This window comes from Bombyx mori, chromosome 20 (assembly GCF_030269925.1).
Source record: "Bombyx mori chromosome 20, ASM3026992v2".
NCBI classification, from domain to species: Eukaryota; Metazoa; Arthropoda; class Insecta; order Lepidoptera; family Bombycidae; genus Bombyx; species Bombyx mori.
Genome location: NC_085126.1, coordinates 7,023,881 through 7,039,958, shown reverse-complemented (window position 1 = coordinate 7,039,958; position 16,078 = coordinate 7,023,881). Strand labels below are relative to the sequence as shown.

Genomic DNA, 16,078 nt, shown 5'->3' with positions numbered 1-16,078 from the left:
GACTGCATATTATCAAGTTGATTTTCTATTTTTTTTTATTATTTAAAACACAGATAATAAGCTCATTGACCACTTGGCTTTAAATGGTTAGCAAAATATGTAGAATACATGTATTATTCCTTGCCGTAAGAAAAATTCAAAGGATCAGGATGAAAACTGTCTCTACCCACTGTCACCACCAAAAACCAAGACTGATAATTTCTGAATGTCACCCAAGTAAAAGGCATTTTGTTTGAACATTGAAATGTTGTATTACATCATAATAATAATAATGCACAAATCTTAAAGCTAAATTAAAAATGCATTACATGCAGCCAGTAATTTATACAATTTACAACTATCATATGCTCCCTGCAATGGAATCAAAATTAAAATAAAAACACAAATAAAGAATGAACATTGTAAATCATTTACCAATTTGAATAAGCTATATTTTAATTTCAATCATAAAGAAAATTTATTTAGTTCATCATTGTTTTATTACACTTTGCCGTCTCTTTTATATAGAAGAAATATATGATATTTCATGCTTTACTGTGTCACTAATTTTAACTTACAAGGCTTCTGTAGATTTCACAAAAAGTAATCTCCTTTGTGTTGTCACTAAATCAGAAAATTCACGTACATAACTTAGTGTTTGTATCATATCACTCACACTTCTAAATACTATTTATCATTTGTGTCCCTATCGTCTGGTAAGTCTTCAAAGAGCTTGTTTAAGTCGATACCTTCCAATTCGGTGGTGTCTTTCTTTGCTTGAGCAAAAAACAAGTCTTTCAGGAACTGAAGTTGTTTTGATAAAGTTTTTACTTTCTCCTCGAGCACTTGGTTCTCGGCTTTCAATTTACTGACACGTGAGAATGTTTCCTGCGTGCGCTGTTTAGACTTGAATCTACTTTTTTTTACTGCCTGAAAAAACAAATACAATATCTGATAACAAAAATTGTATTTATTCTGATAATGTAAGAGGTTCTTTTTTATTGTGGATTATTTGGGCTTTACCAAATGAGAAATTGCTGAGACCTGCCCTTAAAAGAGCAATGCTTCATTAAATCTGTCACTGGACCAGAATCGCGACCCACTGAGAGGACCAGGTGAAAGTTATGCTACATGTTAAGCCCTTTAAAGGGTTCAATAAGAACAGCAACTGGTCAAATAGCACCAAAGAACAATCCAAAATGATGTATTTAAGGCGACAGCAAAAGTTTGTTGCCCGGTTGTCTATATCAGGTATGTAACTTAGACTGTACAGTATTTCATATTTGCTTGACAATTGAAACTGGATATTAAATTATATGAGTGACCATCAATGGGGCGGCTCTACTACAGAACAGTCATATGGTCCAGTTTGAAGGATAGACAGTAGTAATAAAAGGAAATTAAGGTCTATAGGTACCAACAACAACTCGGGAACTCCATTACATATTAAGCTTAGTCACCAGTATTGTCATGATAAATACGTCATCTTACCTCATTATTCCTGTTTCGTCTTTTTCTGTAATCATCATCCTCATCATCAGCATCGCTAACACCACGCTTCCCTCTTTTAACAGGAGGCATATCGTAAAAATTGTCTTCCAATAACATTAAAAATGAATCAGGCTTTATGTAGCTTTTACTTGGTGGTAATTATCTAATGGGAATATAATGAAAAATGTACACATTGTACTATTAACATAACTATATCATTAAGAATATTTACTCGAGAAATTGCGGTCAGTTTGATTACTATGACAGAGATATGACTCCAAAGGTTATGTGACAGTCAAAATAAACAGTAAATATGATCAGTTCTAATTTATGGTTTCCAAAACTGTTAAGTCTAACTACTTTTGTGACATACAAAATCCAAACAATTAATAATAATAATAATTAATTAACAAATATTTGTTAAGATATTAACTTCGTTTAATTTTCCGTTGTTGCATTCGTCATTTAAAACAAAGGCAGGCATTAAAGGCTTGGTCTCAAAAAATGGTTTCATAAAATATTTAATATAAATTTAATACAAAATGTTTTCGTACATATTGCTTTATGAATATGACGCAATTATTATTTCCATTAAATAATCCCCGTCATACATTTTACGTATGTAGAAGTCAAACTCACCATGCAAGTAGGTTTGGAGCAGTTTAAGAGGTATTCACTATATCAGATGAATACGTAAATAATGTTGTAATCAATTAGATTTATTTGTTTTAGTTATCTTTGTATTTAATTTTACTATCGCTACATACAACTAATGTTTGTGACACTGACTTTTTATTTCCCACTATTTTGATTATTTGTTTAATTAGTTCATTGGCCAGACAAAGAGAGAATAGCACATACAGCCAAATCTTTTGGAGCAAAACCGAGGTTACGCTTGTTGTATGTGGTGTTGCAATGGAAGAGAAATTTAAAAAAATTACATAAGTACCTATAGCTTTTGAAATCTTCTGAAATTATTTTTGTGATTTTAATAGATCAGGTATTTTAAGTCATAAAATAATTTAGCTCATTAGTTTGTTCGTTTATTCCTTTTAAAGGCGCTAAAAGTTACTATTGAAACATAAACTCTATGAATATATATTTTTTAAATTCCATTTTCTTCTTTGCCAACAAACCAAAAACATAAATTTGTTTCATATTGTTAGAAAAAAAACAAATTCAACATATTTGAGTATTAGAAAATTCCGATTTGGCTTTAAAACATATACTCAATTTATGTAATTTGTAGTGGGAAAGTAATAATTATAGAGTATAAAAAGATAATTTCTCCTTGCCTAATTAAGGACCTGGGGCGACCTGCATTAATGTTTAGTACGTTGATGATCTTATGAAAGAAAAACTTGAGAAAAAAAAGATTAATAAATAAAACAACAATAAGATCAGACCATTATAATTCTTTCGTCACAAATAAACTTCTAACATATTACGTAAATTTTATTTACACAATGGAAGCATCGAATGCTTAAACGACCTAATACTGTATTAATGCAATTTTATATCATTACCATAAAGATGAATAATCGTTTGAAACATAACTACCGTAAACACTAAGAACAGGCAACATTTTCAAAATTTTATAATTAAACAAATGCAAAAGATCCTTTCATGTGATCGGAATGATCAGAATTTGTTCCACTTCGAAGAGTCAACGAATAATCTATAACATACTACTTGAACATTTTCATTAAATACCACACAAAAGTGGAAGACTAAAAACTGGTCACACTTAATTTACTTTCAAACCGGTTTTGAGCGAATAGCTTTAGAAGTAATTACCGTGTACAGATAAAATATAAATCACTTAGCACACTTATTCGATTATCTTGAAATATTCAGGCAGTGGGAACATTAGTAGTTACAGTATATTTAGAACCAAGTATAATTATAAAATACATTATGTAGTTAACAAGTATTATAATTTATTAAATATTATTTTTAGGCAGACTGTCATTACTACTGGTGTATTTATGAAGTTGTATGTTAAAAATACATTCTTCCAATCTTTAGTCTAGACTCAGATTCAATATAATTCATTGAAAATCTAGACTTGATTTGTGCTGCTGTTATGAAATTAATACAGATAGGTTTTTTTATAGATAAAACAAATATCAAAACACACGTAAAATAGTAAGTGGAAGCGAGTCCATATAAAGACACAGAATTTATATTTAATTAGAACTAAACTCAACTTACATACATTCACACTCAAATTTCATTTTTAAAGTAAAGTAGTTTAATTTTTATACGTTAGCAAATAAAAAGAGTTTGCTTATAGGCCGAAGGGATTCTACAAAAACAACAAGAGTTCTGTAAACTTTTCAATAGCTAAATGTGTATTTATCATTCGTTAGAATAAGTTTGCACTATGATTAATGTTGCCGTTTACTAATTATTTCATACTTATTTAATCTATGTTTGGCACAACACGTAAATAGTAGGGTACTATCACTTAGAATTGATCCATTTGTGCTCGAAAATCACAAAACTTTTTAGTTTTTATTATTTACTTACAAATACTCGTAGGTATATAAGAAACTACATTCAATTCTATTAATTTAATGTCAAATCCGTATATAACAGGAACATTTTTACTAATTAATCGTTTTAAATATCATTAGTAAAATCGTAAAGAATATGATGACAACATTAATACTAGTTGAGTTTGTTTAATAATAATGACTTCTTAAGTTTTCAAAAGTCGCTGATGAGAGATTAAATAGTATATATATTATTATATATACATTATAAACATTTATTTTTTTAAAAGCATAGATTTCATTTGAGACGCGAGACGCTTTATTTATTTTTAAGTGGTTATCGTCGTTCATGGATGTTGGCAAGCAAAGGGGTACCGCCAATACGATGCCTATTTTTATTCTTGAAAAGTTCTAAGTCACGTGTTTATGTTAACACCGGTCACTCACATTCGCACGAATACGCAAACCCGCAAGTGTAGGACGACATTTGCAAATGATTATGCAAAGTTTTCGCTGCATTCGTGGTTTTCCAAGATGTGTCGGTTTTTTAACAGACATCAAAGCGCGCGAACCGTGGTCCTTCGCGTAGTCTCCCACACATTTGTGTGACCAGTTGCGCCCAGGATTGCGAAGGTAACGGACGTTTCGCTATTTTCATAGATCGTGACGTCTACTGTGTAGCGTATCTTCATCAAAAGAAATCTCATAAAAACAGCATGGCTGTTAATGATGTCTGGGAAAGAATTCAAAACTCTTTTTCTCTTCAATGTTCTATTGACGAATTAAAAAGGAGGAGAAATTCGTGAGACATTCGTAAACAAGTGTAGGAGGAAGCGCAAACGGGTTCGCAAATTGAGTACCGAACCCATTTGCACAGCCGCTAAGTTTGCGAATGAATTTTTGATGGCTCTTCACATGTGAGTGGCCGACATAACACACAAAACACTTATAATTTATTTGTTTGCAGATGATCGGCTGGATTAAATGAATTTAATGCGACCATTGTTCAGTGTTGTTTAGGGTTAGCAAGCTACCAACATAGACTACTGATACAAACTACATTCGCATTACACAATACTTAAACTGAATTAGAATTAGAATAGAACATTATCGATATCTAAATATGTGTCTTTACAGGTGATAATGAAAGACACGTAAAATATTTAATTGTCAACTTGTGATAATGACGACTTGTCTATGCTCTGTTAGGATGAACGGATAGTTAAGTGGGTTGTTGGATTATTTGCTTCTAACGGGTTTGTATAAATTACTTTTTTGCTTACAACGCTAATTTATAAATGAATTAAACCTGTTTTTTTGTTTCATTTAAATAACAATATTTTTTTTTAAATAACTTAGAAAGAGAAAATTTTCGTACGTATTTTCAATTCATAGTTTAGCAACAATAAGATATTCAACAATTTAAATCGAAGCTCGTCGTTGAAATCAAATCATTTTAACAATACTAATATTTATTTAAAACAAATTACTGATTTAATATTAAAACATTTTTTTTTGTACCTTTAAGAACTTTGAAAATTTATTTTAGAATAATTGAGATTAAAGACTTCATTTTCCGATGGACCCTTCTTCATACGCAGATAATTTGCTTAATATCTCTACCCTCTTTAAAACAACGGATAATTCTGCACTTTTATTGCTGACAGCTTGTCAAACTTTACGGAAAGTGTTTGCAATCTTTCTTTACTAACTTTTGTTTTTCGCGGCCTAAAACGTTTGTATGTACAAGTCACAATGGGAAAGTTTGATACTTGAAAATATTAATGCACTATAAATAATACATTTTGACTTTGACATTCGTCGAAGAAAAAATATCTTATGCTTTTTAATAGTTTGTGTTTCCAAAGAGAAACATAACAGTCAATTAATCAAGAATTACTTTGACATTTTCGAGATGCCGCATCCTCCTAGACTACGACCCAATTACCTGTGTAGTGTACCTAGTACAAAACCTTTCAGCTTCTGATTCGAACACTTAATCTCTATATTAAAACAATGTAAATAATGAATTAGTATCGATTAAAATTACTAGCAGTCGATCGGCTCTTAGTCGATTTTATTAATCGTTACGACCCCATGAAACGCCGTTATCGATTTTCCTAAATCTACATAATTCAAAATCGAAACAAACTGTCTTATTTAAAAATATAATTTTACATATTTATTATCTGAGCAACGTTTGATCCGTCTTCTTTTTTAATTACTCAACACGTCAAAGCCTCGTTTATCACATGCACTAGGCCATATTTTAACCTATTTCATTTAGTTAAGCTATATTTTAATGGAGGGTAGATGTAATGAGCACCATTTTGTTTGAGGGACAAGTTGACAAAGTGTCCACCTGTAATCAGTAAGTTATTGTTGGAGGATTCACTGAAATAGCGCTAGTGTAGGAAATGGAAATGTTACGAATATGTAGGGACACAGGTTGTTATGTAAACAAAATAGTGCGTAGTCATAATGCATGCGGCTGCGCCCGCAAGCTTATTACCTTTTAATCGCGTTCAATCGCGAATAAACGCTCCGATTAACCAGTTGTGTTATTTAATTATCTCACTTCCAAGAGCGTCCTGAACCATTATATTGATCACTACCAAAATAGCTCCTAAAAATATAGGAGTTTTAAACGCAGTGAAAAGTATGCTGGATTGAAGTTAAGTACGGTAGTTTATGGCGCAATTTTTTAAATTTTTCCACTTGCTACTGTGGCGCCATCTTAATTGGCTCCGTTTGAGCGGACACTTTTTAATACACTAAGATAGCACTCCTTACGTCTACCCTCCATATAATAATATATTTTAATGCATTTTCACTCGATTATGATATCAGAAATATCGAAGATACAGGTACGTCTGGGATCTACATCATGATTAAAAAGGGTACTTGACGCCATTTAATGCGCATTTAGGCCGATGCCAACCGATTAGATCTTATATTGTACAGTTAGTTGTTGAGATCACAGTATTAAAATAGCCTTGTTTTAATATCAACAATGTTTTTGAGAGAACTGAAACATATTCTTTTTATAATTTTATGGACTCACAAATTTCTAGATTCGCCTGTATTAATGAATTTAGTAATATGATGTTGAATTTATTTAAAATGAAAATATAAGTTATCCAAATATATTTTATCCGTTCCGAAATCATATAAATTACAGACCATTTTAGATCAAATGGTAGTAGAGTCGTTGTTAACTAATAGAAAATATTGGTTTATGACGTCACCGCTGCTCTAAGCAAGCCGTTGACTTATAAGTCGCCAGTCGTGAGGAACTATTAACACACTTCACGGGAATGTCAGAGCGACAACCGGCCCTTTAGTATATTGTCTAGGGAATTTTAACACTACTGACACACTTCACGGGACTGTCAGAACGACAACCGGCCTAAAGGGTATGTTGTCTATGGAATTTAAGTCCAACAAAAAAGTGCTTCAGTTCTCCCTAACACAATACTCGGCTAATAACTTCACTGCGGCTGCGGGAGCTGAGTCTTGCGACACTGACAGAGCCACTTGATGATCCTCGCGTTACGCTCGACGACACTAGGCGGCTCGGTGTTCCGGTATATCTGCTTTTGGACCCCTGGGCCTTGCACCTTTAAAAATTGCTTAAAGCTTTGGTAATATGACCTTTTTTGCTCTCCCCTACCTAATAGCTGGTAGACTAATGGGCTATACCAACTTCGCGTAGACCAGTGAGCTCACGGGTTCAACCTGAGAGAATTGCTAACGCTGGCCCTAGGAAGAGCAGTGCTTCATTGAATCTACTACCGGATCGGAATCGCTACCAAGTGAGAAAATCCGGCGATAAATTCAAGGGCTGTGCCTTGTATAATTTGACTGGATTTTTTTTAATTTTTAAATTTTTATTGCTTAGATTGTTTGGAGGAGCTCACAGCCCACCTGATGTTAAGTGGTTACTGGAGCCCAAATACATCTACAACGTAAATGCGCCACTCACCTTGAGATATAAGTTCTAAGGTCTCAGTATAGTTACAACGGCTACCCTACCCTTCAAACCGAAACGCATTACTGCTTCACGCCAGAAATAGGCAGGGCGGTGGTACCCTTTTTTTTTTCGGTCCAGGGGTCGAACTTCCAACGAGGTCTCCGCGCCTAAGGGGTGCGCGGGGTATGTGGGACTTGACGATCTGCAAGGCGTTGGGACAGGGCGATGGTACCTACCCGTGCGGACTCACAAGAGGTCCTACCACCAGTAAATAATAAGTTTCCCTTCGAGCTAAATTTCTCGTTTCGTTCCATATTTGAGTATACACTGTATCAATTATACAATTCGATTTGAAAACAAGAGGTTTTGTTTGCAGAACAATAAAATTCACGATATGGCCACTTCATAAGCAAACGTCAAATTATAGTTGTATACTTTTAACTAAATCAGAATAAAATATGTCATCTGTCACTCTGAAAAGGAAAAGTCGAAAAGGCAAAAAGGCTTTACTGGTTCTTACTGCTTCACAACCAAATCAAATCACTACAAAGCAGTAATGTGATCCGGTTTGAAGGGTGAGCCGTTGTTGCAATCACCAAACTAAAGTTTTAACCATTATTAAAGTTTTTCTTATTGGTTGTCTATTGCTGGGGTGCCGCTTTATTTAGCAGCATTGTGATTACCGCGATGAGTGGTTGAAACTTACCGTGTAGTCAGCAGCTGCGGCTAGCTGATTGGAGTCGACGGTGGAGGCGGACGAGAAGAAGACCGGACTCTCCGGCGGCATGTCCCGCACTATGGCGTCGTACTGTCGCGGCTCGAGTCCGAGACGCTCGAAGAACTGCTGCAGGCGCGAGGACTCGTCCGACGGACTGTCCGGGGAGTCCTCGCCCTCGCACGGCGCCGACGCAGAGCTGCGACCCTCCGTGCGTCTGTACCTGATGTTTTTTTTTTAAGGGATTTTACGACCTGGTACGACTGAGACCTTTAAGTCATGTCTTATTTTAATTTATATTCATATTTTTATGAAAAATTATATTATGGAGTGAAATGAGATGAAGATGATTAATTTGAGACATTAATCAACTGGGATGAAATGAAATGAAATGAAATGAGATGATATGGGATGAAATATAATTTCAGTAAAACGGTGGTCATTTACTGAGACTTACAGTGGACTTTTTGGAAGATCCCAAGAAGTTACGTTCAGTAGCTTTGTTTCATTTTCCCACATTTGTGTACTTTCACAGATACTAAACAGTTATTAAACGACCGTTATTACACATTTAAACCTGAATGAAACACTAATGAGACAAAATAAAACAAATTACACAACTTCACTCCTCGCGTTCGCGCCAAAAAGTCGTTTGTCCAAGAATCCATTTCAAACTACCGTCATTGTACGATAAAGATAGTTCGATCTACTTAGTTGTTTTTGCGTGATACTCTTAACGAATTAATAGAGGGGGAAGAGGTCGACCAAAGAAGACATGGGTGGAGTGTGTGAATGACGATATGAGAGAGAGAGGAGAGGGTGTTAAGATGACGGCTAATAGAAGAGAATGGAAGAGAAAAATTGGCTGTGCCGACCTCACCTAGTGGGACAAGGTGGAGAAAAAGAAGAAGACTCTTAACGAATTTAAATGAATCTGTCATTTATAGTCAGATACAGATAATGAATTATAACCAGTTTTGCCCGCAAAGGGTATAAGGTCGGTATTGCGTATAAGCGCCAGGTCTGGTATCAAATGGATTATTTCTTGGACGCGCTCCTGCCATTAAATCCAATTACTGTTTGTGACGTAATCTTAGATGCTCACAATTCGAAGTAAAGAGAACCTACTCAGTGTATTAAAAAGTGTCTGCTCAAAGGGAGCCAATTAAGGTGGCGCCACAGCAGTAAGTGGAATGATTTTAAAACCATATTTATAAACTACCACTCTTCACTTCAACCCAGCACATTTCCCTTACTGGTGGTAGGACCCCTTATGAGACCGCACGGGTAGGTACCACCACTCTGCCTATTTCTGCCGTGAAGCAGTAATGCGTTTTAGTTTGAAGGGTGAGGCAGCTGTTGTAACTATACTGATACCTTAGAACTTATATCTTGAGGTGGGTGGCGGCATTTACGTTGTTGATGTCTATGGGCTCTGGTAACCACTTAACACCAGGTGGACGTGAGCTCGTCCACCCATCTAAGCAATAAAAAACTGCTATATTCATACAATTTCCACTTCCTACATTAGCGCTGTTTTGGCGAATCTTCTAACAATAATTTGCTGTTTACAGGTGAACATGTTTTCAACTTGTCCCCTATATTTACAAGATGGCGCACCTAGGGTAGAGGACCTATGGTTCATCTATGGTGCATCTATGGTTAATCTGTATTCCTAACCTATCGGATATATCTGATTTGGAGCGCAGTATAGGTCGAGGGCGTCGCTGCTTGTACCGCAGACAGCGCTGTCGTTTGAACGTTCCCAGCGGCGAAGTTATCTCTTCCGGCTGGCAGATCTGAATATACAAAAAAAAAGGAAAACGAAATTATGTATCCCATTATGTGAAGAATTGTGATATTTTAATTGAATTGTTTGAATTGTTTGAATGTGAATTAATTGTTTACACAATAACAGATAAATTTACAAGTTCTTAGGTCTGGAACGCTTCGCTTCGGCTAAAAATATTCTTCCATATTTGTGAAGTATGTTTATTTTAATTCTATTGTTCTTTTTGTTATATATAGTGAATTAAACAGGCCAACCATATTAGTTTGTGTTCTATTTTTTTTCCCCTACCTATACTGACAACCTTGAGAGGCTATCTCAGCGTAGCCCTAGCGAGTAGGTGAGCTCACGGGGCTCAAACCTGACGACGTTGCTAACATTAACCCTAGCAAGAGCAGTGCTTTGTAGAAGCTACCAACGTATCGGAAACGCGACCCACTGTGAAGATCCGGCGAGAAACTCAGTGGGCTGTTTTAAGCAGTGGGTTAATTTACTCGTCGAGGCATTATCGCAAGCGACGGGTTCGATGAGAACGGTGACCGGTGCTTGAGGTATCTAAAAGCACCGTTAGTGGATCGGGAGGATCCGAAATGACGTGTTTCGGGCGACGTCGACTATTTACCATTTGGTCCGCAGGATCGGGAATGTTTACACACACACACAAACGTTCTCTTTTGTAATAAATATAGACTAGTATCAAACCTGGGAAGCGTTCACGTACTCCTGTTTGTCGTCAGCACGCGGCCGCATCCGCAGATCCTGGTACTGTGGCTGTTTACTTACCAGCTCCGTGTTCGGTTCGTGATACCTGAAATGACGTTGACAGATCAATTTAGAAAAAATTGACAGCAGCAAAAAAATTTTTAAATATCGAAAAAAAAAACAACAACTTAGATTGTCTATTACATTATGTTATTATAAGCTTGTTAGATGCACTGGATTCCTAGTTACTTGTTTGAAAGATCCACAGCTCCACTCAATTTGAGATAATTTTTGTTTAATTTTCCGTTTTTTTTTTCTCTTTCATAAGTCTAGCAACACTCACCGCCCATAGTCCCTCGTATTGGTATATTCCTTTCGTCCGAGACCTATGCATTTCATGTGAGCCTTGTAGTTGCAATCGTAATCGCCGTAGTCGTATTTGGGAGGCTCGTCTTGGAACTGCGGAGGGGGAGCGCTTGCCTGTTTGAAGAAAAAAAAAAACAATTAGATGTAAGCACGCCGGGTGCCCCCCCAAGGGGTTTATATTGAGCAGTGAAAAACTATTTGGTTTAAGCAACATTGACATTTATCTTTGTAATTAAGGGTACATTTTATTTGTCATTAGCATCAACAGTTCGATGTTTTTAATTGAACTTCAATAATTAAGTTTACTCCATTCAAAAAGCTGAAGAATTTTTTTTTTCCAATTTTTTTAACTTTAAATGGCTCTCTTGTAAAGCTACAAAAAGTCGCTAAACCAAATAAGCCTTTTACTCCACGATGTAATGTGTGACGTCAAAAGGGCTATAATAAATGAGTTGGTATAACGAAAATTTTACTTGAAAGTGTATCCCAACTCTCGGAGTGATGGTGTAGTGTTGGGCTGCGGGGGGCGCGGGCGGCGAGGGGGCCCCGTCCTGAAACTGCGGAGGGGCGGACACGTAGCACTCCTGTTCACCGATCCACTCGTTGTAGTAGTATCTACTGGGGGATACAGTATACCAATACACAACACGCTTTATAAATATACTAAATACTATATTGTATATGACCGAGCTGGCTGGTTCCATGTTTTTTTCATCATTATCATTGCTTTCCATAGTGACGGTAATTAAGACTCACTTTTCCAATGAATTCCATTTATTACATTTTAAGTGTACAACGATAAAAACAGAGCTCCGCCTCGGTCGGTTGCTCGAGTTGGAATGTTTTCGCTCTTTTTTTTTTTCTTCTTTTTTCTACTTCAGCGTAACCCTAGTAATCGCTGGTAGACTAAGGGACTATGCCAACTACGCGCGCACGGATAGGTGAGCTCACGGGCTCAACCTGAGAGAATTGTTAACAATAAACCCTATCCAGAGCAGTGCTTCGCCGAATCTATCTTAACTCAGAACTCATACATGCAGTACCTATGTAAGTTGGATTTTTCTCTTCAAACCAAACTTAAACTAGAAATTTAATTAGTATTTCCATGTTTCGTAATGTCCTCTCTTCGTTTTCCCTGTGTACATAATCTTAGCTACGTCCTTGCCAACCTATCATAGCTTGAAGGTCTGAGCAAATAATAGACAGCAATTGTAAATTTCCAAATCATTTGGGTCCACCATGGTCCAATGTGCTCGAAGCGCTTCGAAACGCCAGACCTGGAAGCGCTTTGCTTGGAGGGCGGTCCGTGGGATCATGGGTGACCTAACGAGTGCTACTGCATGTACATCGTCAGCGCAACCACGACCCCTCTAACAAGAGTATCCGACTGAGAGAGAAGTCGAAACCATTTGAACTCAAATTCTTTAATCCCAAAAATGTCTTAAATTAACTTAACTATACGACAGCATCTGGGGATCATAGCTTGTTGACATCGTGATCAAGATGTTCATTCTGTACTATCACGTTTTTTGCTTTTTTTTTATTGCTTGAATGGGCAGACGAGCTCACAGCCCACCCGGTGTTAAGTGGTTACTGGAGCTCATAGACATCTACAACGTAAATGCTCCACCCGCCTTGAGATATAAGTTGTAAGGTCTCAGTATAGTTACAACAGCTACCCCACCCTTCAAACAGAAACGCATTACTGCTTCACGGCAGAAATAGGCAGGGTGGTGGTACCTACTCGTGTGGACTCACAAGAGGTCCTACCACCCACAAAAAGTGAAGGTATTTGCCGTTGGTAAGTAATGAGAGCGCCAAACACGACCTAACTTCTTCCAAGCATTACCTGGTATGGTCGTGTTGTGTGGAGGAGCCGGAGTCTCCGCGGTGCGTCTGCGCGTGCGGGGGGGCGCTGCGCTGCGTGTAGTGTCCGCTGGAGCCCCCAGAGTCACGGGCGAACGATGAACCACAACGACTGCACACACAATATTAATATTCGAAGTCGTCGTGGCCTAAAGGATAAGACGTACAGTGCATTCGTGTTGAGCGATGCACCGGTGTTCGAATCCCGCAGGCGGGTACCAATTTTTCCAATGAAATACGTACTCAACAAATGTTGACGATTGACTTCTCCGCGGTGAAGGAATAACATCGTGTAATAAACATCAAACCCGCGAAATTATAATTTGCGTAATTACTGGTGGTAGGACCTCTTGTGAGTCCGCGCGGGTAGGTACCACCGCCCTGCCTATTTCTGCCGTGAAGCAGTAATGCGTTTTGGTTTGAAGGGTGGGGCAGCCGTTGTAACTGTATACTTGAGACCTTTTAGAACTTATATCTCAAGGTGGGTGGCGCATTTACGCCGTAATGTGTATGGGCTCCAGTAACCACTTAATATCAGGTGGGCTGTGAGCTCGTCCACCCATCTAAGCAATAAAAAAAAAGGTACAAACATTACCAAGTGCCAAAACAAATTGAAAAGAAGCATTCAAAAAAAAAACCTACCGCCTTTCTATAGATTGAAAGAATAACCTCTTGTAATAAATAAATAAATAAATAACCCGAACGAATTTTGATCAGTTTTTCATTGGTTTTGATGATTATGTAGCAGAATTCAAGACTTAACGGTGATCGCGTGCAACTTAAATTTCCTCACCATGAGACATAAGTCGGAGTTTCAATTCTGCTTTAGAAACAAAAAGAGTTACTGTTCCAGATAGGACCATTTCGCAAAAGAACCCTTCTGGATCTTACCTATGTTATGTTAATGTAGATGTATCCTTTTTTTTTTAAGTATGGCAATTAGCCTCCTACAACGCGATTGTTGCCAGAGACGTGCTTATAATCTATACTTCTATAGTAATAATACTAATATATGACTTTTTGGCGGGAACGCGAGGAGTGAAGTTGTGTGATTTGTTTTATTTTGTCTATTTAGTGTTTCTTCAGGTTTAAATGTGTAATAATGGTGGTTTATTAACTGTTTAATATCTGTGAAAGTGCACAAATGTGGGAAAATGAAACAAAGCCGCTGGACGTAACTTCTCGGGTTCCTCCAAAAAGTCCACTGAAAAAATCTCAGTAAATGACCACCATTTTACTGCGATTATATTTCATCCCATATCATCTCATTTCATTAAATTTCATCCCAGTTGATTAATGTCTCAAATTAATCATCTTCATTTCATTTCACTCTATATTATCATTTTTCATAAAATTAAGAATATAAAGTAAAATAAGACATGACTTAAAGGTCTTAGTTACCAGGTCATAAAACCTCTTAAAAAAAATACTAATATATAAATCTACAGCGGTTTTTACGGATGTTCCGTTATAACTACTGAACCATGCATCCGATTGACTTGAAACTTGGTATCCATGTAGAAAATACATGTACTTAATGTATGGGCTAATATTTATATGAGTGTTGGACTCCGTACACCAGTTGCGGGGGCGTTAATGATGAGAATCTTTGTGGGGGTGAGAAATAATAATGTTAATTTTAAATGCCCAGCGAAGCGGACGGGTACAGCTAGTCTTATATATGCCTATAATCGTGCCTGTAATCTTCAATTTATTAAATACGTACAAATTTTGTGCGTTATGAAGCGAATATCGAAGTGAAGTTAATTAATTTGAGATTTTAATGGGAATGAAAGTAAATAAAACCAGATGAGCTATGATGCAGTAAAATCTCCGTAAATTATTATATGATTATATACAGAGACTTTTCAGTAGACTTTTTGGAAAAAACCCAAGACGCTACGTCCAGCGGATTTGTTTTATTTTCTCACATTTGTGCCCGTTCACAGATGCTAAGTAATTAATAAACTACCGTTATTATATTATGTACTTTTAAAACTAGAGAAACACTAAATTGTAAAATAAAACAATTCACCCAACTTCACTACTCGCGTTCCCGCCAAAAGTAACGTCAACAAAAAAATATTTTTCAAAAATCGAAAATTGAATTTTGAATTTTTCTCGGACTATTTGTGTGTATCTGTGCGAGAGAGAGAAAGAGAGATTGTCAAAAAATGATTTATTCATTTTTTCTTACCTCGTATAAGACTGATAGTTGTCTTCACCAGGGGAGGGATGCTCCGAAAACGCTTCACATGACGATATCAACGATGAATGATTGGATCTGTTGTGTATAGGTAATCGATTTTAATAAAATTACTCGTTAAAAATTCGAGATCTGGCAAGGGTATACGTGTCGCATACCAAATATAACTCTTATTATTAGAATTAATTTAAGAGAAGACAAAACAGCTCATTACGAAATTCCTCTGTTTTTGCAAACTGATTTTTTTGTTTGCTTAGCTAGATAGATAAGTTGCGGTGTTGTCAGGGAAAAAATTGATAATTTGCCGATGTCGATGATTATAGTCAATTTTTTATCGTCGTTCGAATATAAGTGGTCATTATCCAATTCACAATTAAAAACAATAAATAATAGTTTAGGGGAGCTTTTCAGGATATTATCAAAATAACCCTTCTACTCAAATCTGTTCATAAAATATTTATAACTGCTGATACCATGCACCCCACGCTTTCTT

The 16,078-nt window shown here is 36.4% G+C and overlaps 2 protein-coding genes across 3 annotated transcripts in view; both read right to left on the bottom strand.

Annotated features, from left to right (window-relative positions):
- Positions 1 to 235: 235 nt before the first annotated feature.
- On the bottom strand, positions 236 to 2,264 carry C/EBPg (ovary C/EBPg transcription factor). Its single transcript, NM_001043637.1, is given in 3 exon segments — positions 236 to 909; positions 1,471 to 1,633; positions 2,110 to 2,264. Coding segments are annotated over 2 exon segments (333 nt in total). The 5' UTR covers positions 1,561 to 1,633; positions 2,110 to 2,264; the 3' UTR covers positions 236 to 666.
- Positions 2,265 to 2,865: 601 nt separating this feature from the next.
- The window catches only part of LOC101744460 (uncharacterized), a 98,728-nt gene continuing 85,515 nt past the window's right edge, over positions 2,866 to 16,078 (bottom strand). The window contains exons 12-19 of one of the 2 annotated variants that reach the window (XM_012689706.4): positions 15,577 to 15,663; positions 13,363 to 13,491; positions 11,987 to 12,131; positions 11,491 to 11,627; positions 11,148 to 11,253; positions 10,337 to 10,455; positions 8,648 to 8,879; positions 2,866 to 7,588 (exon numbers count right to left, since the gene is read on the bottom strand). In XM_012689706.4, the coding sequence (XP_012545160.1) occupies positions 7,460 to 7,588; positions 8,648 to 8,879; positions 10,337 to 10,455; positions 11,148 to 11,253; positions 11,491 to 11,627; positions 11,987 to 12,131; positions 13,363 to 13,491; positions 15,577 to 15,663 (1,084 nt within the window). In that variant the 3' untranslated portion in view covers positions 2,866 to 7,459. The remainder of the gene's footprint in view (positions 7,589 to 8,647; positions 8,880 to 10,336; positions 10,456 to 11,147; positions 11,254 to 11,490; positions 11,628 to 11,986; positions 12,132 to 13,362; positions 13,492 to 15,576; positions 15,664 to 16,078) is intronic. The other variant, XM_012689707.4, reaches the window with a different exon arrangement.